General features: G+C 40.8%; 1 protein-coding gene across 5 annotated transcripts in view; it reads left to right on the forward strand.

The window, feature by feature from the left end:
• Positions 1-26,861, forward strand: part of ZNF827 (zinc finger protein 827) — a 174,712-nt gene that overhangs the window by 133,036 nt on the left and 14,815 nt on the right. For all 5 annotated transcript variants that reach the window (XM_050791755.1, XM_050791756.1, XM_050791757.1 and 2 more), the window contains 3 exons: positions 19,691-19,828; positions 23,295-23,466; positions 24,600-24,766. In XM_050791755.1, the coding sequence (XP_050647712.1) occupies positions 19,691-19,828; positions 23,295-23,466; positions 24,600-24,766 (477 nt within the window). The remainder of the gene's footprint in view (positions 1-19,690; positions 19,829-23,294; positions 23,467-24,599; positions 24,767-26,861) is intronic.

Here is a 26,861-nt window from a genome sequence, read left to right on the forward strand (position 1 = left end):
ATACTGGTGCTTGTTTTATAAAAGACAACTGGACAACTGTGACATGCAATTTCATTGTAACAGTGGCCTGGAAAATAAGCATCAAACATGATGGAATCTTGCTCATGAATTATTGAAATCTCAAGAAACAGAACATATGCGTTATAGAGCAGGGGTCCTACTCTCTATAAACTAAGCATACTTTACATGAAAAACATACTGTATGTATTAGTTATGATAACATTTTGATGGCTGTAAAAAAGGCCAAAATAGCAATGGTTTAAATAAGGTAGAAGCTGATTTCCCTTTTTATGTAACAGCCAGAGTATAAGCAGTCCAGAGCCGATGTGGCGGCTCCAGGCACTAAGACTCCTTCTCTTTTGTTATCCTGCCATTCTTGGCATACATCTTCCATCTTACGGTCTACTATGGCTGCTCCTGCTCCCACCATCACATCTACATCCTAAATAGCAGGAAGGAAGTCAAGGGCATGACCTTCCTTTTAAAGGCATGTAACACATCACTTCTGGTCACACTGTTGTCTCGAACTTGGTCACATGGCCATACTTAGCTGGTAAGGAGGTTGACAGTGTTTTGTTGGGCAGCCATGTGCCCAGCTAAAACTCGGGGGATTCCTTTATTAAAGGAAGGAGAAAAGTATGGATGTTGGAGGGCAGCTAGCAGTCTCTGCTCAGATGTCTGGTTTTAGGTTAATTCTTTTAGGTTAACCCAAAGACTGGTTAATAATTCCAAATGGCCTTTGGTCAGGATAGAGTTCACAGACTGTGACAGTGTCTGCGATGGCCTGTTATTTTACTCTATTACATTAATCCTGAATAGTCAGCCTTCTGTGCCAGACTTCCTCATTTGTAAATTGCCAGTAATATCTAACTCATAGGCTTATGGTGAGGATTAATGATGTCATATATGTAAAACACTCAGAACAGTCCCTAGCACATCGTGAGCTCCACTGAGAGCTATAAATATTATTGTTATGGGTGATTGCTGTGCCCGACTAGCTGATTTGAGCCTTAACTTATTCAGCACGTAAATGTCTGTTAATTTCATTTTGTTTGTAAATCTCAATATTTGTTGTTTTGATCTAATTTGGAGTTGTAGCCACAACCCCACAACCCCAATAAAGTATGAAAACGGGAGATCTACTTTGAAGATAATGCTAAATTGGAATTGATGTGGGCTTGAGCTGATCATGAACCAGTAGACTGCCAGCTTCTTACTTCAGAACATTGGTGGCCAGGCTAGAAATTCAGTGTAGTTGTCAACTTTAGATAACACTCTGTGTTATCTATGGCCTCGCATTCATCTGTTTCTCAACAACGTCAGAGATTTCTGGTTTGGACCCACAGAGATAATTAAATTTGTGAAAATTCTTTCTTTACTCCTCAGTAAAGACGTTTAAAAACTCACAGTGGAAAAAGTGCAATTCAGATTTACAAATGGCAGTAGCTGTCTTACATTTTACATTATTTCAGAGTTCAACATCATGTAGCAGATAACCTTCCCTGAAATTCTGCCTCATCAGTTCTAACATTTAACATGGCTAAAGATAAAGTTAGAACATCTTTTTAAAAATTGTTGTTGTTATTATTATTATTATATTATTATTATTATTGAGACAAATCTTGCTCTTGTCACCCAGGCTGGAGTGCAGTGGCACAATCTCAGCTCACTGCAACCTCTGCCTCCCAGGTTCAAGTGATTCTCCTGCCTCAGCCTCCCAAGTAGCCAGGACTACAGGTGCACACCACCACACCTAGCTAATTTTTGTATTTTTAGTGGAGACGAGGTTTCACCACATTGGCCAGGCTGGTCTTGAACTCGTAACCTCAGGTGATCTGCCCGCCTCAGCCTTCCAAAGTGCTGGTATTATAGGCATGAGCCACTGCACCCAGCCAGAACATCTTTAAATTTGCAAGCATACATATACATGTAGAGAAAATCCTATATTGATGTTAGGGTAGCTTGGCCCCTAAACCACATATATTCATCCTTAGGTCATTTCATACTTTTTACTAGTGAAAATTTTGAAAGGGCAATATCTTACTTGCATGTGAACTGACAGAAATGCAAACCATATATATTGTTTGAAAGGAGCAGGCTGTCTTTTCTATAGGCTATAACCCACTCTCATGCGAACATGAAGTCCGTGAAGGAAGCCACACTCCAGTATGCAAACCTCTGTCTTGCTTTTCTTCTCTAAAAGTTTCTCAAAGTTCCTTTGGTCCTCACAACATGAAATTTAGTAGGATGATTCTATATCCATTCAATCTTAAATTCGGTGAGGGAGAATGATGGTGACTCATTTGGCAATTCATATTATTTTTATCAACAGAAAATGATAAAACAATTCCATATAATCATATGGAAATGAACATTATTTAGACTGACTTGGGTCAAAATATTTTCTAGGCTGGCTAAAAACGTTAGCACTCAGAGGGAGTGAGGGTTTAGCAACAATACAATGAGAATTTCCGGAATAAATCATTTCCATTTATACCACAGAAGCTTTAGTCTTTTAAAACTCAACATATTATAGTATAATGCTTAAAAATTATTCAAGGACTTGACGAACAAGCCTTAGAGTGTTACGTTCCTCCAACAAGAAAAATAAGGATTGTACTCATATCATCATTTTCTTTTTAAAATAAATGAATGCAGGAACTAGAAAGGCAGAGAAGGGGCAGATGGGAATGAGGACTGATAGCCTTACCTTGGTGAACAAGCTCCAGAGAAGGTCAAGTCCTTTTCCTGTCAGGCAGCTTTTGTGAGTAGGGGAGATTTCACAAACCTGTCCTTGGCATAAGACTCATGTGAGTGACCAGGTGAACAGTTGTAACTTGATAGGAAGATAATCCTCTGGCTGTTATTATAGAAGAGCAGTAGAGGGAGTATCTGTAAAGGTCAATGTGAAGCTTCCTAAAATAGTTTTTCCTAAAGGCAAAGAGTTTACCTTTAAGAGCAAGATCTGGACTTACTCTGCTCTCTAGTCTCTTCTGTCCTACACAGAGGAACTCAAGTTCGGATTCGAGCCCGATAGGATCTGACCTCTAATTTTTCTTTTGGGATATTAAATTATGCTAGAACACCATTGATTCATAATTGTGGCAGATGTAGTACCAGAATTGTGTAAGTCAGAGCCACTGGCTCTAAGAGACCAAAATTCTTTATAAAATGTAACACCTTGCCTCTGGCTTGGCGTGACCCCAGGAGCCACCCCCATGCCACATAGTACATGCATCCAGTACATATATGGTCAGTGTATGTGGTTCTCTTCGGTATCTATGAAATGAAGGTAGTACCTACCACATGGGTTGTTAGGAGGAGCAAATGAGGTCAGGCACAGTGACTCATGCCTGTAATCCCAGCACTTTGGGAGGCTGAGGCTGGTGGATCACCTGAGGTCAGGAGTTCAAGACCAGCCTGGCCAACATGGCAAAACCCCATCTCTACTAAAAATACAAAAAAGTAGCTATGCGTGATGGCAGGCGCCTGTAATCCCAGCCACTCGGGAGGCTGATGCAGGAGAATTGCTTGAACCCAGGAGGCAGAGGTTGCAGTGAGCCGAGATCATGCCACTGCACTCAGCCTGGGCAACGAGAGCAAGACCCCATCCCAAAAAAAAAAAAAAGGAGGAACAAATGATATAATTTATGTAAGGTTCTTAGCAGAGTGCTTGACTCATCATTAGCTCTTAGTAAATTGTATTATCATTGCTGTCACCGTGTTTCCTGCATAGGTGTTAAGAAGGTAGATAAGAGAGGGGTGGCACCAAATTTTCAAAAATCGGTTAGAAAGTTGATTTGCAAGTAACCAAATAAGGTCTCCCTTCCACCCTTCCCCACCAACAATTCACTTCTCCTTGCTCCGCTAACCTCGTCCCTCTCCACCCCCGACTCTCACCCTTCCCAGTGTTCCCAGTTTCGTATACATCCTTCCAGAGATATTTTACATACAAACAAGTGGAAACATGTCTGCGTGTGTTTGTTTTAGGAACAATTATTCTTAAGCAGCTGTGTACTTGAAAGAGTGAAGAACCTCCCTTCAAGCTGATAATTGAAATGGGGAAATAAAGTAAAAGTTTCTTCCCTCCGTGGTTCCAAATGGCAAGTTTTTCACCCTGTGGAATCAAGTGGTTACATCCTTCCCAAGTTAACAGAATATGAAGGATATTAGCATGGTTTCGGTAGGGTAGACACTGAAGCCTGAAAGAATGGTTCAGTGGAGTCACCTGGGGTTTATTACTGCTTCTGGTAGGCCATTTTATCTCACTGTAGAGACACGATCACTTAACTATGTGGGCCAAATATATGCGTGCCCAGAATCAACAGCTAGTTCTCTTTCGCATATTTTATATGATTTATCCACTGACTGACTCCAAATTAAATTCAAAAGGAATTGGAAGCCTTAGCTGAGGAGCCACTGATAAGATACCCTACTCTGGCTAGGCAGACACAGCAAAGATTTTCAGAAATAGTACAACTGCTTCCACTTCCCTGTTAAAACGTTACCTCGCACATGTGAATCTAATGTAGGGATTAACTCGTACACGTTCTATCGTTTAGGGCAAAACGATTGGCTCAAACGGAAATACTTCTCATTATCGTGTTGCCTAATTCATGCAGTGAGATCCAACACAGAGGAACTCAGGTTCTGATTTGAGCCTGAGGGGATCTGACCTCTAATTTTTGTTTTGGGAAAGTAGATTATGTTAGAATGCCATTGATTCATAATTATTGCAGATGTAGTCCCAGAATTGTGTAACTCAGAGCCATGGGCTCTAAGAGACGAAAATTATTTGCAAAACATAACGCCAGCCAGGCACGGTGGCTCACACCTGTAATCCCAGCACTTTGGAGGCTGAGGGGGGCAGATCACTTGAGGTCAGGAGTTCAAGACCAGCCTGGTCAACATGGTGAAACCCCATCTCTACTAAAAATACAAAAATTAGCTGGGTGGGGTGGTGGGTGCTTTGTAATCCCAGCTGCTGGGAAGGCTGAGGCATGAGAATCGCTTGAACCCAGTGGGCAGGGATTGCAGTGAGCCAAGATCACGCCACTGCACTCCACCCTGGGCGATAGAGTGAGACTTAGTCTCAAAAAAGAAAAAACATAACATCTTGCCTCTGACTTGGTGTGACCCTATGAGGACATCCCCAGCACATGCATCTCAGGGGAGGAAGCAGATTGACCCACTGTCTACCAGCCACTGAATGATTCTTGGGTGGTTTGGCAGGTACACGTGGTTCGGCAGCCTTGGCTAGACAGCAGAGTTTGCCATTTTTTTTAAACCTTCACTTTGGAAGAGGAAATAAAGGTGCCAGTCCTCTTGAAAGCCCTGTCTTTGAAAACTCACTTTTTAACCCATGGTTTCTTGCCAAACCAATATTTGGGATATGGTGTTATGCAGTGTTTTGTTCTGCTGTGGATGTTACTGGTTTCCTTAACAGTAGAAATATCTCTGTGAATTAGGTCTTCACAAGTAAAAACCTTTTCCATCGGCCTTTACTGTTGTTGGGTATGTATGCGCTATTTTTGTTTTTTTTGTTTGTTTGTTTGTTTGAGGTAGGGTCTCTCACTGTCGCCCATGCTGAAGTAAAGTGGCCTTAACCTCCTGAGCTCAAGCAATTCCCATCCCGTCCCATCCCATCCTATCCCATCCCCACTCCGCCCCAGCCTCAGCCTTCTGAGTAACTGGGCCTACAAGCACACACCACCACACCTGGCTAATTTTGTAGAGACAGGGTTTCGCCATGTTGCCCAGGCTGGTCTGCAACTCCTAGCTCAAGCAATCCTCCCACCTTGGCCTTCCAAAGTGCTGGGATTACAGGCTATGTGTGCTTTGAAAATGACAAATGTGAAAATCTCTAGACATTTTACCTGACATTGTCTCCTGTAAGACTAGAATGTGACCACATTTTCAGCTCAGAAGACACCAACAGGACCTTGAGGCAAATTTACATGCTGAAAAAGCAGCCATACACTGTTGAAATCAGAATGTGGCAGCCTTTCAATTGGAGAAGGAGGATTTGTGAGTTCCCATATTAATATTAAATGCAAAAATCTTTGTTCATGCAACATTAAGGTTATAAATGTTCACATGCCAAAATTGGGAAATAGCAGAAAATAAGATTCTCATGGTGACATCTGTTGTCTGCTGTAGTACATGTTCCGTAATACAGTGTATGGTTGAAGACCGATTCGTTCTGCAAAGCCTTTGGTATGTAGTGTGATTAAGAACCTGAACCTCAGCATGTGGGGAGGCAGGGGGATGAGGTGAAGAGGGAGCTGAGCTGAGACTGACATCCCCCCAGTCAGAATTTTGCTGGAAGACCTTAGACAAGCAATTAGCTTATCTACATCTCAAGTTCTCTATGAACTAGAAGCAATACTATGCCTTCTTCCAGTTCTCCCTAATTCACCAAAGATGAGGCAAAGATTCTGCTGAGGGAAGGTCTCCAAAGACCTTTTGAGGTTGAACTTTTACCATCAAAGTTAGAGGTAACAGCTTTCTGTTATAGGGTAGGAAAGTGTGATGTTTAGTACTGAGTGTCAATTTGATTGGATTGAAGGATGCAAAGTATTGATCCTGGGTGTGCCTGTGTGGGTGTTGCCAAAGGAGATTAACATTTGAGTCAGTGGGCTGGGGAAGGCAGACCCACCCTTAATCTGGTGGGAACAATCTAATCAGCTGCCAGTAAATATAAAGCAGGCAGAAAAACGTGAAAAGGCAAGACTGGCCTAGCCTCCCAGCCTACATCTTTCTCCCATGCTGGATGCTTCCTGCCCTTGAACATCAGACTCCAGGTTCTTCAGTTTTGAGACTCAGACTGGCTCTCCTTGCTCCTCAAGCTTGCAGATAGCCTATTGTGGAACTTGTGATAGTGTAATTTAATACTTAGTAAACTCCTCTTTATATATATATATACACACACACACACATATATACACACACACTATTAGTTCTGTCACTCTAGGGAACCCTAAGGGTGCAGTATGCACAGGCTGGGACTTCTCAGCCTTGTCTATGTGGAAGTTATTGACATTAAATTACATATGTATGCATCTATGCATGTTTTCTCTTGCCTATAGCTAGTGGAATTTTAAACAAATCCACAAATATTTATTGTCTATTATATTTAAGATCTATGTAAAGAGAGGGTAGGAAGAGATGCTTTTTAAAGGTGGCCAAGTCATAATGCATGAGAAAAATCAATACACAAACAGCCTACAGTAATACAGGGCACATAACTAGAATGTATTGCATTTCCACTCAGGAATAAGGTAGTCCTGCCATATTTTCCAGTTTATTATTTGATCTTTCTCTAGTGTTATTTGTAGCCAAAATTTTACATTGACCTTTTTATTTAATTTATTTGAATTCCTTTTCAATTTGAAAATTGAAATGGAAGGAAGATGTCTTTTTTAAATGTAGGTACTTCTTTTGCTCAACTACTTTGGAGTTGAATCATTGAATATTATGTTACTTAAAAATATCCCAAGCCAGGCGCAGTGGCTCAGACCTATAATCCCAGCACTTTGGGAGGCCAAGATGGACAGATTGCTTGAGCCCAGGAATTCGAGGCGGCAGTGAGCTATGACCGTGCCACTGCACTCCAGCCTGGGTGACAAAGAGACCCTGTATCTTAAAAAAAAAAAAAAAATTATATGTCTATTCCTGGGCTGTTGGATATATATATTTCTGGTTTGTGGGCCAAAAGTCCATTTCCCAATCTTGAAATGACAAATAGAAGTAGCTTAGATTTTTCATTTATTTATATTGACAGTAGTAATGCCATTTCTTTTTTTTTCTTTTTTTTTTCCCTTGTGACAACTGAAAACAATAGAATGCCCTGACTTTCATATACAAATGCAATAGTTCAAACTCTTTGTCAATAGGATATGCATTTGGAGTAGGAGTAAATTTACATCAGACCTTCTACACTCTTAACTCCATTCCATTCTTCAACAGGAACATTGTGTTCACAGCAGCTAATGAGGTTGTATTTTGATCTGAGGCCATGAAATGCAGCAGCACTTGCCACCTAGGAAAGAGAAACATTTAACACATGGTGTTGGCCTCCTTAGCACCAGGTCCAAAATGAGGTCACCATCTCATAGAAATCTTGAGGCCAGAAGCTAAGCCTCAAGGCTATCAGCCTTTATCTATTTTGTCACAGAAAGTAGAGGTTTTTGCAAAGAGGAATGACATACCCCATGGACACAACTAGAGTTGTGTGCAGTGTAAGGAAAGCTGTAGAGTACATGTGCTTCCTAGTTGGGCATCCTGGGTTTAATCCTGGCTCTCCCTCATACCAGCTATGTAAGAACAAGCTGATTTCTTAATCAATTCTGCGCCTTGATTTGTCTCATCTATAAAATAAGGATAATGAGACCAACCTTAATCTTTTGTTAAGAGGATTAAATGAAATTATGTAAGTAAAACCTGTAGCCTTAGCACAGTGCCCAGAGTAAAATCAGTGCTAAATAAATCTTAGCTATTCACATGTATAATTCCTCTTTCAGCTACACCTAAATCCAAAGTTTTCTCAACCATTAAAGAAAGTATGTGTGTATTCAAATTACTGAGAATGATATAATAGAGATGGCCTATTTTATTTATATAAAAAAATATATGCCAACTATGCTACTTATTATTACTGGTAACTAATTATCAGTGCTGCCAGTCATTATGACATACATTCATAGGAAAATTCTAATAATCCCTTTCCTCCTCTCCTAGTTAACAAAGTGCTGTGGTCTAAATGTTTATGTCCCCCCATTTCAATTCATACGTTAAATTCCTCACCCCTAAAGTGATGCTATTTAGAAGGTGGAGCCTTTGGGAAGTGCTTAGGTCTTGGGAGTGGAGCCCTCATGACTAGGATTAGTGCCCCTCTAAAAGAGGCCCTTATAAAAGACCCCTTGCCTCTTCTGCCATCTGAGGGTAGAGTGAGAAGATGGCTGTCTGTGAGGAAGCAGGACCTTCCCAGACACTGATTCTGCCAGTGCCTTGATCTTGGACTTCTCAGCCTCCAGAACTATGAGAAAAACATTTCTGTGGTTTATAAGCCATTCAGTGTTTTGTTATAGCAGCCTGAATGAACTAAGACACAAAGTATTTCCCAGTCCCGTGTCTGTGATTGCCCGCCTGAGGAAAATGATTACATAAACCAACAAACAGAAATTCCCATCATATAAAAACATGTAACTCTGCCTAATCAAATAGGTAGGATTTCTGGATCAAAGAGAAAAAATATTTGTGACCACTGTTGCTTTAAAATGTTAAATCTGCCATCAACTAACAAAAATGTTATAATGTGCTAAAACCCAAGGTCAGGAGAAAGGCAAAGTAGAATAGTTATATTTTCTGTTAATACAAAATTCAATAGGTTAGGAGCAGAGAAAGACGAAGACTGAAAATTTGAAACTGGATGTCGTCACACAAGAATATTGCAGTGTCTGGGAGCTGATAAGGGCTTTAAGGAAATTTAGAAATCTTTAAAGGAATGGTTGATATGATCAAGGCTTGTTCATAAGAAAAGAAGACTAGAATAATTGAGAATACCAGTGGATTCCAATCTTAGTGAAGAGAACTGCAGAATCCCTAGAGGCTTACTTGAATAATATTTGGAAATGACTGTGACTTGAATTTTAAAAAGAAATATATTCAGTATTCTGTAGGTATGATGCATAGCACATTGCAAAATTTCAGGAGTAAATTAACATTAAAATTTTAGTATTTTAGAAAGTCTGGATTTACTTTCTAAACTCAGTATTTCTAGAATATTAGAGTATTTTAGAATCGTTAAATTTTTAATTATAGTGATCTGCTCTTTTCATTTCGTTTATTCCTTTCCTCATTTACTCAGTAAATATTAACATATATTGAAAACCCAGTTCAACAACAAACAAGAGAAAAGAGGAAATTCTTGTATTTGCCCAATGATAATGTTTTTCCTCAAGGTGTTTTATATGTGCCCATACTTTATAGTAAATTACAGAAGATAACTTTTGGATTTAAAGATGTGCTATCACCTAATACAGTCTTTAGGTAGCTCTGCACTTGAATGCCTGTTATTTTTCTTCACTGGGAAAAGTTGAAAGAACAGACTATAAGGGTCTCATTCTGGAGCAAGTGAAAGCTGACCTGAAATAAGTTTTATGATTAAAATTTACATAATTGGTGCTCAGATTTTTCATATGCAGCAACTCACTAGATGTAAAGATGTAAAGAAGAGGCCAAAGAGGCTTTGGGTAACAGAAATGAGGCAGAGCCTCCAAATTCCACCATTCTCTCTCCAGGCAGGCCCTGGGGGAAGCATTTAGGTTGCCTCAATAAAGCTCTCTTTAGATTTATGTGATCGCGGATGCTTCTTCTTTATGGTTGGTGAATTTACAGCGGAACAAATCGAGATTGTAACAGACAGAAGATCTGTCTCTCGTGAAATAAATTAGAACCATTAGATTTTCCTCTTTGGTCTTGTAGTATAATGTAATAAATGGTTGAGAGTATGGGCTTTGTAGTCAGACAGATTTGGGTTTGGGAAAGGCTATCACTTACCAGCTAGATGACCTTGAGTTTAGCCACCCTGAGCTTGATACTGTTTTTGTTTTCTTGTTTTGTTTTGTTGTAAAATAAGAATGGTAATCATAGTGTCTTAATACATAGTGCTGCTATAAGGTTAAATATTAAACATATGTGTAAAATGCACCATATAGTGACTAATGCAGTGGTCAGTCCTCCATAAATATAAGTTATTGTTTTAATTATGTATGGTCTCCTTAATATACTGTTAACAAACTCCAATATTGTTTTGCATAATAGAGATAAATTGCCAAAATTGGATGAAACTATACACGTTAAGTCTTTATTTGTTGGAATCATGTTCAACTTAACCACAGAGACTTAACCAATTATGGATTTGTTTTCTCCCATAATAAAGAATTCAGAAATAGGCAATGTAAGACTGGTATAGCTATTTGAGGAAAACGTCAAGGACCCACCATTTTATTTTCTGCTCCTCCGTCGTTATCGATGGCCTTCATCTTCATGATTGAAAGAGAGCTGCGGTACCTCCAGACAGCCAAGAAGGAGGAGGCAGAGTGAAGGGCAAAAGTCTTTATAGGAACTACCACCTATATCTCATTGTCCAGAACTGTGTTCCATGACCAGCCTTTAATAGCAATGGAAGCTAGTAAGGAAGGTATGTTTTTAACTGGGCACATTGCCACCTTGAAACAAAACAAAAACCCGCATATTCTGTTAGACGTTGAGTAAATAAACATCAGTTTCTGTCACAAAGCCAAACAAACTAACAAAAAAGACATAATTTTCAGGCCTGATTATTTTTCTAACAAAGATTTATAAATGGCCTGAACATTGGGACATTCTGAGGGCATTTGCTAAGACCTTAAATCCTACCATCATCATTAAGAAGAGAAGTGGTCACTGGTCTGTGTAATGAGCAAGATAATAACCAGGTCCTTTAGACATGATTCCTGAATCAATATTGTCAGTTTGCTTCCATGTTGTAATATAAAATTAGGTTTACGTTCAGTACAACAGTCCTGATCTTGATGATGTGATTATGTCATTTATTCAATAAGGTTTTATAGAGGATCCCACTAATCTTGGAAATACAAGTACAGGGAAAACACGGAAGCAATATCCAACTTTTCGTATGTGGATTTTGTAAAGGATTCAGTTATATAGTTTTTTTTTAAAAGAAATATTGTTATAATGGCAGACATCAATTGGCCTAGATTCTGGCAGTGACTATCTACATTTGGAGGCTTAGAGAAGGTCCCGATGGTGCTCAAGTTCTATGTGATCAGCCTCACTGGAATTAGGGACATCTAGTACTAGCCATTTCTGTTACCCAAGGAATCAAGGTCCAGTTTTCTACTATTGATTTAAAATGACCTGCATAAAGAACCAGATATAGAAAACACAGTTATTTACGATACAAATCAATCAGTAAGTATTTTTTAAGCTGTTACCCAGCACTAAGCAAAAAAAAAAAAAAGGTCACCCAGTTTTCCTGGGACGATTTTTCAGAAGCAGCTGTTTACTAAGCAGTTGGCATTGATTACATATGGCTTAGAGGAGCAGGCAGACTGTGGGTCTGTCTCTGCTCTCCCAGAATCACTAGGCAGATTACCTGGGGTAGTTCCTCAGGTTTTCTAGGCCTCAGTTTTCTTATATGTAAAACAGCAACTTTGAAAAAAAATGATTGTTAAGATTCCTCCTTGATCTTGGGTTTGGGGCAGGATGGAGATTTAATTACTGTGGAAACTGTTACTTGACCCCGTGCAAGATGTGGGGTGCCCTGGGGTCTGAGAACTCCTGGAGTGACAGGCTTCCTTTTTTGTCCTCCTGAAAATGAAGGAGTTGGATTGGAAGTATCAGAGTCCTCTACTTGATCTAATGCTCTGTCAGAGTTTGATAGAACTGTCACCTGAATTCTATCAGATGGGTTTAATTAATAAAAATTTTTGGAGACATGCTTGATGGGTGTCATCTTCCCAGGGCCTGTGCATGGACCCTCTGAAAGTAGTAATGCAAAATTCTACTTTACTAAGTTTGTTAAGCATTGAAGGTTGAAATGAGCCCAGAGATCAAGGCTGTTAACTCTTTTACATCTAAGAATCTCCACCCAGTGTTTCTAACTGAGCACAGATTGACAAAAACTATTTCTTTTTTCTTTTCTTTTTTTTTCTTTTATTTTTTGAGACAGAGCCTTACTCTGTCACCCAGGCTAGAGTGCAATGGCATGGTCTTAGTTCACTGCAATCTCTGCCTCCGGGTTCAAGCGATTCTCCTGCCTCAGCCTCCCGAGCAGCTGGGACTACAGGCACATGCCACCACACTCAGCTAATTTTTGTATTTTTTATAGAGATGGGGTTTCACAGTGTTGGCCAGGCTGGTCTCAAACTCCTGACCTTGTGATCCACACGCCTTGGCCTCCCAAAGTGCTTGTATTACAGGCCTGAGCCACTGCCCCCAGCCGACAAAAACTGTTTCTCAATTCTTCTATCTTAGCAGTTCATTGAGGCAACACCTTGACCTGCAGAAAAGCCTGTTTTTGGGTGAGTGTAATGGTACTTAAAGGGGAAGCTGGTTCCACCAACACCTGCAGAGAGGTGGTCATAGGGAGCCTAGTAAGTCTGTTAGGACTGGCATGAGCAACACTTCTGGCATCTTGTGCAGGGTCACTAGTAGTAAATGAAATGATGGGACAGGTCACCAGTGCCAGCCATCTGCACTGTGGCTGTTGTTCCAGTACAGCTGTGACACGGCAAGATAGATCCTCTGAGCTGGAAATTCTAAAACGGTAGATGTTGGCAAGTAACCCTAAATTGAAATGACTCTGAAAAAATTAAAAAGGAATGTAGACGAGCTGCAAGCACTGGAACAAAGATATTAACCCCCGAAGAGTCATAAACCACAGCTGACTCTTAGCTTCACAAGCAGCCCTCAGAAGGTGGTAGCTTGTTTTAAGCAGAGGCCATGCAGAACCCATGAAACCAAAGGACAGAGCCAGTAGGGCTAGAGTCTGACCAGAAAGTTCCATGCCCTCTGCTTTCTGCCTGGAAAATGACCTGGTAGGTTTTAACCTATCCAAGACTACAGAGGATTTCAGAATTTCAGTTTGAGGTATGCCTCAAAACAAAACATTCCAGCCTTGATCATGAAAGAAAGAAGTGATCAAAATACCACGTCACAATGGAAAACCCAAGCGGCCCCAGAGCCTCTTCTTCAGTAATGAGATTTAGTTGATCTGAACAGTTATTTATGCATTGAGGTCATATTTTGGCCAATCTTTTGCTTACAGCTGTCGCCAAATAAAGCCTTCTGTCTTAGCATTTCTTTTACCAAAATCAGGTTGAGAGATGGTTCTTCGAGAGGGCTGTTTTGTCAGAGAATACAGGGATCTTTTCACACAGTAAAATGTGCCCACAAAGCAAAACAATACACCAAATATAGGGTCAAATTATGTTAAAATTGAAAGGAAGCAAACTAAAGTCCTTTCCTTTGTCCCTGTTGTTTTTTGAGGTTTTACTTATTTGTGTGTTTGTTTAATTTTACCGAAAATGCTCCCCAATGGCAATGAAAGGTTCAAGGGAACTTTCTTCAGTAATACCATGTTTACCTCAGAGAGGACTGGCTTTTAGGACTTCCCTATCTTGTTCCTTCTTTATTCTAAGTTTTGACATATTAGAGTTTCTAACATCTCTGTGCCTGGAAATATTCTAGGCTTACACTTTTAAGAAGAGAAATGGAGAAAAGTGCTAGTGTCTGTGGATTGTTGCTAAATCTGCACATGTCCATGTGTAACCAAGAGTATTAAACTCAGAGCCAAAGAACAGGAAGAGAAGAAAAATCCCTCCTTTGTTTGTTTGTAGACTTTGGCATTGATTTCATATGGCTTGGAGGAGCTTGAATGACACCGTGGGTCTGTCTCTGCTCTCCCAGAGTCACTAGCCAGGTTACCTGGGGTAATTACTTAGGTTCTCTTGGCCTCAGTTCCCTAATATATAAAACAGAAAACATTGAACAAGATGATCGTTCAGGTTCCTCCTTGAACTAAGATTTGGGGCAGGATAGAGACTTAGTTACTGTGGAAACTGTTGCCCAACCTTGTGCAAGTTGTGGGTTACCCTGGGGTTGGAGAGGTCCTGGAATATAAGGCTTCATTTTTATCCTCCTGAAAATGAACAAATTGGATCTGAAGATAACTGAGTGCTCTACTTGATACAATGTTTTGTCAAGCAGATTTTGATAGAATTCTCTCCTGAATTCTACGAAATGTGTTTAATTAAGGAAAATTTTTGGAGACATGCTGGATGGGTTTCATCTTCCCAGGACCTATGCATGAAATGAGACATGTCCCCTTGAATAACTAGGTTATAAGAAGCATAGTTTGCTGTATTGTATTTTGACCAACTAGTCCTCATCATTATGGATGACAGACCTCAGTTCACCATTAATAGGAAGAGCTGAAAGCCTTGTTTTCAGATTGCTAAGATGGGATCGTTCTCCTTACACTGTGTTCCTATTTTTCCAGCTGTACTATAAGGACAAAAGTGCTTAATCCTATACACCTGTTTGCTTCATTTAAAACAAAAACCTATATAAGGAAGAGGAAAAGCCCAAATGACATTCAAGGCAAACATCATAGGTGGAAAAGTGGAGAAAAAACATCTGATCACATAATACCGAGTAGCCAGGAATTTCTGGAAGCAATTTATGGTTATCCCAGGGATCAGAACATAAGAGTGTGAAAAGAAATAAAATGCTTTATAAGAGACAAAATCCTATGAGACTCCATACAAAAAAAGAGGTTACCATTAGACAAGTATTTCTAAAAGAAATGAAGAGAATCTTAAGTATACATTCAAGCTACTTAAAATAATGAAACAAATGCTAAGGGATAGGGGAATCAAGATGAAGAGTAGCAAAAATTTAAAAATAGTACCCATATTCCAAGCTGTTTTGTGACTTTGGAACTACTTAAAAGCAGTTATTGATATGTGCACTTTTCTGTTACATATATTATGCTTCATAAAAAGTTTTTTTAAAGGAAATTCCTGAGTAATCTAAAAGAAGCTTTTAAGGTTTTTCTTTCCCAACAGAAGAAGATAATTAAGATGGAAATGTGTTCGGCTGGCTGTACACTTGTTGCTGTTGATAATTAATGTGGAGAGTTCTTCACAGGATGGGGGATTTTGGGAATTAAAGCCTGTCAAAAGGTGGAACCTAATGTTCAAAGTCCTAAGACCAAGAGGAACCATAGGAAGGGCCTTCAGTTAAGAATGTTACAAGTAACAGAAAACCCAACCAACGGTGGCTGAAACAAACAGGGACTTATTTCCCTCACGAAACAAGAAGTCCAGAAGTGGGTGGTTGCTGGTGTTCATTCAGCTACTGAGAAATGTCACAGAGGACTGTATTAGTCAGTTCCTGCAGTGCTATCAAGAAATACCTGAGACTGGGTAATTTATAAAGAAAGGGGTTGAATTGGCTCACAGTTCCATAGGCTGTACAGGAAGCATGATGCTGGCATCTGCTTGGCTTCTGGGGAGGCCTCAGGAAGCTTCCGGTCATAGTGGAAGGTGAAGAGGAAGCAGGCACATGTTACATGGCCAGAGCAGTAGGAATAGAGAAGGGGAAGGTGCTGCACACTTTTAAACAGCCAGATCTTGTGAGAACTCACTCACTATCATGAGAACAGCACCAGAGAGACCATGCTAAACCATTCATGAGAACTCCACCCCTAATGACCCAGTCACCTCCCACCAAGCCCCACCTCCAATACTGGGAATTACAATTTGACATGAGATTTGGGCAGGGACACAGAACCAAACCATATCAAGGACCTATACTTTTCCCATCTTTCCCTTTCTCCATCTTTGGCAGTTGGCTTTTGTCTTCATGCCTCATATTCACAAAATGGCTGCCAGAGTCCTAACCATTTCTTCTGTGATCAAGGCTGGAAAAGAGAAGGGGGCAATACTAGTCATATCCTTCATTTTAACGGAAACGCAAAAGCCTTCTCAGAACTTTGGCACATGGCTACCCCAGCTGCTTCCATGGCTGGAGAAGTCAGGGGATAAGGAAAGCTGACAATGACTGTTGGGTTAACTGACAAATAGCAACTGCCAGAGTTCATCATAAAGGGAATCATCTTGTGGCTTGATGCTATTGGGAAGAGGTAAGAATTTAGAGCCTTTGGAGGTATGGCTCAGGACTGCAAACATTTCCACTAATAGAATCATGAAAGCAGTTAGTGAATTGAGTTAAAACAGTAATTCAAAAGGCAGGTAGCCTGATTTTTCATTCTGAATTGGCCATAGGCCTTAATGAATGCTACTAAATTATTAGTCTTTTGCTCTATAAAATAAGAATAATGTCTATTCTCTGCCTCACTTGGACCCTTTTATTCAGTCATTCATTTACTCAACAAATATATACTAAGCACCTCTTATGTAGCAGAGATTGTGCTAATGCTGAGGATACACAAATAAATAATGCAGAACCCTTCCCCCAGGGGAGGGAGGCCAGGGGACGTGTTGACTGAGCACTGCTTCACGTTGGACTATGCTGGCTGGGCTGGGTGTTTTATATGCATATATATATACACACACATATATATATATATATATGGCTTATAGAAGATATGTAAACAAGTGATATAACAGGTAAAGTGGTACAATGGAAATATTCATAAAAGTGCCCTGGGACAGAGCAGGGGAAATGACTAAATCTTCCTTGGGAATTGGGCAGGGCTTCACCAAGGAGATGAAATCTGAGATGGGGCTTCAAATTGAGTCTGAGTTTATTGTGCAGAAGTAGTTGTGGGGAGTAGCTGTTGGTGGAGGAACAGTTGATTCAAAAGCAATGACACTTAAAAGGGAATTGTTTGTTCCTGAAAAGTCAAGCAGTCTACTTTGCCAAGCATTTGGGTGGTGGGAGGTGGCCAGAGCCAGGCCATGAAGGACTCAGAAGCCAGAAGTTTGGCCTTGAGGAGCCATTGGCATACAGAACAAGACATGATGAGATTTGTGCTTTCATCATTTTCTAAGACCAGTGGAAGGAATCAGACAGTTCATGATGCTTCAACTTCTTGAGTACATGACTGATACTTGAAGGATTTATTAAGATGCTTATCTATTTTTAATTGCATCTACTTGTTTGGTATTTGACCCAATTCATTCATTCTTGTTATGAATGTATTAAGAGACCCTGCACCCTCTTGACCTCTCCTTATAATTATTACCATTATCGTTCTTGGAAGCACTGTTTTTATTATACACTGAAAAGGGGCTACTGATATACTGAAATTCACTGCACAGCTGAAATGCCCACTGCTTGGACTCAAGGACAGCCGTCTAAGAGTAGTTCTTGTTCTCAGAAGTTCAACTCCCTTTTTTTAATTCTCTTTCCCTTGAGAGGTTTTTAGTCACACATTTCTACTTTAATAAGAGCAACTCTTCTCCCTAAGGCCCCAAGTGCTACGTTTTAACAAACACAGATAAATCAATTCATGTGCTTTATCAGTGTTGGGATTGCTGGCAGGTGCCTCACAGCGAACATTATTGCAGTTTCACCATCATTTCCCCTCCTCCCCTTTCCAGAAATACATTCATATTTGTTTCTTCTTCCCTTAGATTACCCTATCTGGAAAATCATTCAAATGAAAATTGATCCCGTTGATTTATCCACATACAGGTGGAAGCCTGTATTGGGAAGCAGTTTTAACCAAATTGTGTGAAATAAAGTTCTTTCTTCTGATGTTATCTCTGACTCGTGTTGTGAGCATTTTCATCTGCTTAGATTGTGAGAAGTTCTTACCACCATTCAATTATCACCACATGGTGTCCAGTTCTAAATGCAGCACTGTGCTTTAAGGAGATTTGCAATGATTTACTGAGGTAAAAGACAAGATATTAACTTAATGTATCATTTGTCTTCGTCTTCAAAGTGAGGTGAAAGGCCTATCAGTGGCCCATTCAAGTGTCCTTTTAGAAGTGTCTCCTTCCCTCTTCCTGGTGTTCTCTGTCACCTATTTTATGACATTATCATAGAAGGAATGTTTACATAATCTGGTACAGTTCCACAAGAAGAAACATGAATTAGGATTAAAGGTAATCCTAGGGATAAGAATGAAAAAATAAAAACTCTTTAAGATGATTAGAGAATGTATTAAAGTCCATTTGTTTCGTTCATGGCTATGAATTATGGGTGGACAACTTGTGGCACTCACTGTTTTCCCAAATGTGAGACCTTTGGGGAAATTCTGGTTCATTCTTGCATTAGGGAATTTTCTGTGGCACGGTGTGCGGTAGTCATCACTGAGTCTACTTAGCACAAATTCCTCATTAAGGATTTTGCTCAAACTGGAATGAAGAGCAAAGCTTTCTTCTTAAAGAGAATGAAAGTGTATTTCCTTTCAAGGGATAGCACCATTTGTTTTCACATCAGAATCTGAGACTTACAATTTTTTTTTTTGAGACAGCGTCTCACTCTGTCACCCAGGCTGGAGTGCAGTGGTGTGATCTCAGCTCGCTGCAACCTCCGCCTCCCAGGTTCAAGCGATTCTCATGCCTCAGCCTCTGAAGTAGCTGGGATTACAGGCACCTGCCACGATGCCCAGCTAATCTTTGTATTTTTAGTAGAAACAAGGTTTCACCATGTTCGCCAGGCTGGTCTTGAACTTTGCAGCTCAAGTGATCTACTCGCCTCAGCCTCCCAAAATGCTGGGATTACAAGTGTGAGTGACCAAGCCCAGCCTACAATCCTTTATTTACTGTCTTGTGGCAAGAGCCTACGTTTCTGGAATTTTAACATGCAAGTCAGGCAACTCATTCAACAAGTATTTATTGAGTATCTGCTGTATACTGGGCAGAGTGCTGTCAACTGACTAGAGGGTTAGTTGGCTGGTCTTCAGTGATGAAAGACAGAAAATACTGAAGATTTGACGGGTGTCGGAATCCACTTGCCACCACAGCTTTCAAGAATGGCCTTCTTAGAGACAGGAAATGAGCATGAAAACCAGTTCCGGAGACTCATTTGCAGTTACTAGCCACGTTCTTCAGAGGGAAGGCTCTGCTGAAATCCTGAATGTTGACTAACAGAAAATGTATTCTTGTTGCCTTATTTCTCATGATGCTTTGTTCTTTTGACCCAGAAACAGAAAAGATAGTCCTAGAGGCAGGGAATGGATTACCATCCTGGAAATTCAATGACCAACTTTTTCCCTGTGACGTGTGTGGGAAAGTGTTTGGCCGACAGCAGACCTTGTCCCGACACCTGTCGCTGCACACAGGTGAGTGAGTGGGGCCTGGGCTGTCAGCCCTCCATGCTCCATCACCAACTTCTTTACTCTCCAGAAGCTGAGTTTCTCTAAGAGAGGCGTTACAGGAAGCGCTGGGAATGTGTTTATCCTGACATTTTCAAGCCGTTTTGCCTGGCATGTTTAAAGAAGACCTTGGAAAGGCTTTTTTATTTGTATTGAAAGGGTTCATTGAGTTCCAAGTAGGACTGATGAGAAAATATACACAATTTAGGTTTATTCCGGTAAAATTCCTAAATTCTGTAAAAAAAAAATGTATTGAGCTCATCCTGAGAGTGCAGGACAGGGGGACACACTCCATCTTACTGGTTTTATCTTATTGTGATGGGTCAGAGCAGCTGGGGAAAAGGCACCTCGGTGGAGAAACAGCTTCTGCCTTTATTTACATGTAATTGTGGAGAAATATGGTTGGTTCTGAGAGATGGGAAAGGGAAGGCAACCAAGTTAACAAGGAGGAATAAATAGTAACTTAGTCCACACAGCAAAAATAATTGAAGACAAAAAGACATAAGGTAAAATCAGTAGTAAACATAAAGCAAGATGGAAATAATAAAATCAAACATTTCCATTTTTACATTGAAATCAGGTTTTTAAGTAATCCAGATGTATCTTCTTTACAGGGAACACAAAAACAAAATGATAAAGAAAAGTTCGAAATAAAGGTTTCATACATCACACAAAATTTAAAAAGCAAGACAGGAAGTATTAATAGGACAAGATTAATTTTGTCTTTTTTTTCCTCCCCAGACAGGGTCTCGCTCTGACACCCAGGCTGGAGTGCAGTGGCTCCATCCCAGCTCACTGCAACCTCTGCCTCCCGGGTTCAAGCGATCCTTCCATCTCAGCTTTCTGAGTAGCTGGGACTACAGGTGCACGCTGCCACTATGCCTGGCTAATTTTTTAAAAAAGGGTTTTTGTTGTCGGGCACGGTGGCTCACACCTATAATCCCAACGCTTTAGGAGGCCAAGGCGGGTGGATCACCTGAGGTCAGGAGTTTGAGACCAGCCTGGCCAAAGTGGTGAAACCCCATCTCTACTAAAAATACAAAAATTAGCCGGGTGTGGTGGCGTGCGCTTGTAATCCCAGCTACTCAGGAGGCTGAGGCAGGAGAATCGCTTGAACCCGGGAGGTGGAAGTTGCAGTGAGCCAAGATCGCACCACTGCACTCCAACCTGAGTGACAAGAGTGAAACTCAGTCTCAAAAAAAACAAAAAGTTTTTTGTAGAAACGGGGTTTCACCATGCTGCCCAGACTGGTGTCTTTTCTCTTTATATTTTTAATATTTTTACTCTTAAATTCCACTAAAGACAAAATTTAGTTATATACTTAGCCACAAAGAATACTTTAACATGTTCAAAAAAGTGGAGTTTTATAAGGTCACATTCTCTGAGCATACTTAGATGAAATTTTAAATAAGTAAGGGTCAATAAAACGTCCTGCCTAATTGGACCAAAGAAAAAGGGAGAAAATAAAAATTCAAATAACAGACATCTAAAAGGAATGAAACAGAGAACACTTCATACGTAAACCTGGAGCAAACAGCAAGAGCTCTAGTCAGAGGAAATTTATAGATGTAAACATTTTAATTAGAGAAAGACAAAAATAGAGGAACTTAACAGTCATCTTAAGGAATTGATGAAACAACAAAGTCTAGAAAGAAGATGGCCATAAAATAGATAAATCCTTTTAAGCCTGATTAAGAAAATGAAGCAAAAATACTCAAAATTAGGAATGAAAAAGGAAGCCTAATCATCAGTGTGGAAGATGTTAAAGAATTACTGGAGAATAATGAAGCTCTAAGAAAAAAAGCTGAACACTTAGATAACATAGATCATTTAAACAGAATGACTAAAATTGACCCAAAGTAGGGGGAGGGGGAGACTTGAATCAATCAGTTCCCAAAGGGAAATTTGGAAAAATTATGAAGGACATATCATTAATAAAGGCATCAGGTCCAGAAGTTTTCCCTGGTGAGTTCCTTCTAACCTTTTGAGAAGAGGAAATTCCGACATTGTTAAACATTTCCAAATGATAGAAAAAGATTTAAAAAGCTCCACAGTTTCACTTTATGGAGGATGCATAACCTTAATAACAAAACTTACCAACCTCACTTATGCATACAAACACAAAACTTCTAAAGAAAGGACACATTTTATCTGGATGGTAGGGCTCCTCCCCTGACCCTGCAGAGCCCAGATGCCAGCCCTTCAAGATGTTGGGGACCACCTATAATAATAATGGTCTCATATTTTGTAGAGAATAACTTTTTTTCCATGTTCTTCTCTGTGAACTAAAGAAGACAGGTATTTTCTTTAAGCCGGGCTCAGTAATACCAAGTAAGCATCAAGGATAGAACACTGGAGTTGTTCTTTCCTTCATCTTCTGCTATTACCTTTATCTGTATGATGAAAGCAAAGCCTGCTCCTTTTACTTTAATTTGCTTGATTAATCAGACGAATTCAGAATGCCACTCTGGAAATGACACTGAAACATTTGTCAGTTTTATGAGAGGGTTTCCATTAAGAAATTAATTGAAATTCTTTATTTTATTTATGTAAAATGAAATTTCCAATTAAATTATTTCACACAGCATTTTTTCCCCTTAATTTCATTATTTTTTTTTTTTTTTAATTTCTTGGCTGACCCAAGCCAGGAGCTTAGGGAAAATGATGAGGCCTCTTTTACACTGCAGTCCTGCAAATGCTGTGTTTCATTCCCCCTCCCCTGTTCAGCACCCACCCACTACTGAAACATGGGGTGCACACACACACACACACACACACACTTATTCACGCACAAAATATTATTTTGGCCTGTATGGGGCTTACCTTATCAGGAAAAGGGGCTGTGGGTGTCCAGAAAAAAAAAAAAAAAAAAGGGCAGGTTATCTATTCTAGTTGCCCTGGGACTTTTTTTTTCTTTTTTTGTTTTGTTTTGTTTTGTTTGGTTTGAGACAAGATTTACCTCTGTCACCCAGGCAAGAGTGCAGTGATGTGATCATGGTTCACTGTAACCTTGACCTCCTGGGCTCAAGCAATCCTCCCACCTCCTCCTCCGAAGTAGCTGGGACTACAGGCATGTGCCACCACGCCTGGCTAATTTTTAAAAAAAATTTTGTAGAGACGGAGTCTCGCTGTGATGCCCAGGCTGGTCTCGAGCTCCTGTCATTAAGGGATCTTTCTGCCTCCACCTCCCAAAGTGCTAGAATTACAGGTGTGAGCCACAGTGCCCAGCCGGAGATATTTAAAAGTACTAATACAGGAGTGACCTGCTGGGCAAAAACTTTTAGATACTTACAATTCCAAGGCATTACCATTGTTGCCATCTGAGATGTGACTTGAACCATTCTTTCCTTTATACCTTTAAGTGATTCTTACAAGGTGTTGGGACTTCCTTTTTGAAAACGATTTGGGCTTTTTCCTGTTCCTTCTCCCCCAGAGGAAAGAAAATACAAATGCCACTTGTGCCCCTATGCTGCTAAGTGCCGTGCAAATCTGAACCAGCACTTGACTGTCCATTCCGTGAAGCTGGTGAGTACAGACACCGAGGACATTGTCAGCGCCGTCACCTCTGAAGGCAGTGACGGGAAGAAACATCCTTATTATTACAGGTGAGTTGCAGATGGAACATGCTAGTCTGCCTTTCTCAGACTCTTGGCTTCAACATTTCCTACCTGTCTGCTGTGGGCATACATCACGAGGCTCCTTTTCTGAGTCATAGCCTGGCCTTCATTTGAGTAATTTCGTTGCTTAGATTGAGCCCTGCAGTTGCACAGACTCCTCTCTTGGCTTGGGTGCCTCTGGTAGTATTAATTGAAAGAGAAATGGTCTTAGAGGTGGCTCTCTGGGGTGGAGCTCCAGACAGTGACTGGGCTCTGGGGACGATGAATTTTTAGGTCTGTTCCGCTCAGAAGCTCCAACCTTTGTAACTGAGTGTGTTGCTGCTCCCTAAGAATTTAAAAAAAACAAAACAAACAAAAAAAAAAAACTGAGGAAATGTAAATCTGAGAACCCCAGAGAAATAGACCAGAGGCATTACATATTTCCCCTTGGCTGTATCACCCTTTAGTACCTGGATTTTATGTTTCGTTTCTGTATTCAATCATGAATCAATATTGGTTTGATTGTCATACAACCCCCAAGTTTCTGGCTGTCTATCAGATCTTGCCCTAGAGATATGCCATACTGATTGGTGGAAACTTCCTTTTGCAGGAATGTCTCTAGGGATGGGTGGCTTCTATCAGAAGTTGTCCCAGATAGAGTAGCCTCTTGCTTGGAGTGCCATACAACAAACTGTATGTGCTTTCATTGCTACTAGGGAAGGTTTCCAGAGCCAGAGAGAGGCTCCTGGGCTGTGAGGTGCTCTCCGAGTTTATCAGTGTACCAGCACCACTAAATACCTTGGTAATGCTACCGCGCATCTCTTTGCCCAAAGGAAATCAGTTAGGTGATGTGCAGCATCTGGAATCCATGGTTTTAAATTAACTTTATGATTATTTAGCATCGTTATAATACATATGTGATTGTTACATGATGCTGGGCCTTAGTCTCTTTGGCACAGTGATTCCTTTAGAGGCATCCCAGAAAGCAGAAGAATTTTCTAATGCAAAACCTTTTGGTGGAAAGACAAATGTGTTTCAAATTCCAGTTTTCTTGAGTGTACTGTGTATAAATGGACAGCCCACATTTAGAAGTATGTGTCACCCTTTTCTCTCCCCCTCTTTTCTTTTACCCTTTCATGTAGTTGTCACGTGTGTGGATTTGAGACAGAGCTCAATGTCCAGTTTGTCAGCCACATGTCACTCCACGTGGACAAGGAGCAGTGGATGTTTTCAATCTGCTGCACTGCTTGCGACTTCGTCACCATGGAGGAAGCAGAGATAAAGACTCACATTGGCACCAAGCACACAGGTGACCATTCCTGTCTGTCCTTCTCACATTCCTCCTCCATCCCCTGCACCCCAGAGCACCTGCCACCTGGCCGAAGCATCCCCACCACCCTGAGACATTGCCCTTTCCTTCCATGGAAGGAAGGGCTTTCCCAAGGCATGAGAGCCACATTTCCTTGTAGTCATAATACTGTTTCCTGGCATGCCTTGTGCCTCACTGCTCTGAAAGACTCCCAAGTTCAGATGTGGTTGAGAGGTGCTGAGCTCTTTGCTTGTTGCTCATCCTGATCCTCTTCTTCATCACCATATGTGATAGTCTTTCAATGCCCCAGTCTTAGCCTTTGCACACTGGCTCTCATTTAAGCCCCTAGCAACCCTCTAAGCGAATACTACTGTTATCACACTGTACAGTACAGGTGAAGAAACAGGCTTAACGGAGGTGGGGTATTCCATCCAAGGTCAGCAACTAGGGGTTGCTGCAGTCACTGGTTTCAGTGACTACTGAAACTCAGCCCAGAACAGTTTTCATTCCAGAGCTTGCTCTCTGTATCATTGCTGTTCTGACAGCCCCGAGAAACACTTGGCAGAGCTTTGAACCTTTCTGTTTTCCCGTGCCAGGGCACTGCACACCTACTTCTGTAGGCTCCGTTCCTCTCCAGTGAAACTGCAGCCCTGACGCTCTCCTTAATGACGCATGGCATGTGTGTTCACGGCCAAAGAAAACCAGATTCTCCTGAAACAAACCCATCACTGTCTAGGCCATGGCCAAGGCTTCACCAGTGCTCGCCTGTTATTTAAGCTTCTTGCCATTCTGCTTAACTTCTTCCATTTATTGATGTTAACATTCTGACTTCACCATGCAATTATACGCTCACAAGTGATGGTTACAAATGATACCAGCAAGGAGTCATTAAGTGAGAATGAGGAGGAGCTCCCTCTGCATTTGCGGGGCTTACAAATTAAGAGCTGATGTTGCTGATTGCCAGCCCTGGGTGTTGGATCAGCCCCTCACTTCATCAGCACTTGAAGGATTCGGGAAGGGGAATTTCCCTGACAGTTGTGCTGACGATGTACACGGCAGAGAAGGATCTCTCTATGCTTCTCTGGCCACTTTGGCTCAGTGGTGCCAACAGTAATAAAAGCTTGTTTTTGTCAGTAAATTGAGCAGCTATGACTTGGAGGTCTGCAGAGAGCTGTTATGCTGAGTGAGAAGGTGCCATTTTTACAGTCAGTTGTCTGACTGTAACCACATTAGCCTGTGGGCAGCAGGTGAGCTGGGAAACCCATGTTGAAGACAAATTAAATTCAGCATTTCTGGAGTGGCTGATGGAGGAAAAGGCCAAACTCTTTTCCATTACCACTGGCTTTTCAGATAGTCTTTTTTTTTCTCCTTTCTGTTAACCTTCATTCTAACCCTCTTTACCCCAAAGTATACCTGAACCCAGCTGAAAACCCTCCTCCCTCCCATCCTGCTCCAAAGCCCCCTCCACGCCCATACCACCGTACGGAAACCATAGAAACCAAATGACTAGGAAGAAGCTGGACTTGTCATCGCTTCATTGTCGTGAGTGGAAACTTCACCACTAACCAGTGCAAACACATACCTCGTAATTACCACAGGGAATGAAGCAAAGATCGTGTTCTCTCTGATGTAGCAGGGCTCAGGGCTCATTGTCTAGCAGGAAAGAATATCTTGTTTGTTAGTACAGTCACCCAAGAGTGAAACGCATTAAAGAAGTTTCTTTTTTAATTCAGTAGGAGCCTTTAATGCTGCTGCTGCTCCAAGAATAAGGTTAAAACCTAGTTTATAAACCAGGGCCCTGCAAGCTTTTTTCAAAGGGGCAAATAGTAAATATTTTAGGCTTTCAGGTCATACAGTTTCTGTCACTAGTACTCAACTCGGCTGTTGAAACTTGAAAGTAGTCCTAGAGAATATGCAAATGAGTGGGCGTGGTCTTGTTCCAGTAAAACTTTATTTCTAAAAACAGGAGGCTCATGTGAGCCCAAGGACTGTAGTTTGCTGACCCCTGTTATAAGCTAATGGTCTCACAGCAAGGGTTTCCTATTTTTAGTATAGTTTTGAGGTGTTTGGAGTTTGACCCAAAATAGATCAATCT

The sequence above is a fragment of the Macaca thibetana genome, chromosome 5 (assembly GCF_024542745.1).
Source record: "Macaca thibetana thibetana isolate TM-01 chromosome 5, ASM2454274v1, whole genome shotgun sequence".
In the NCBI taxonomy this organism is placed as follows: Eukaryota; Metazoa; Chordata; class Mammalia; order Primates; family Cercopithecidae; genus Macaca; species Macaca thibetana.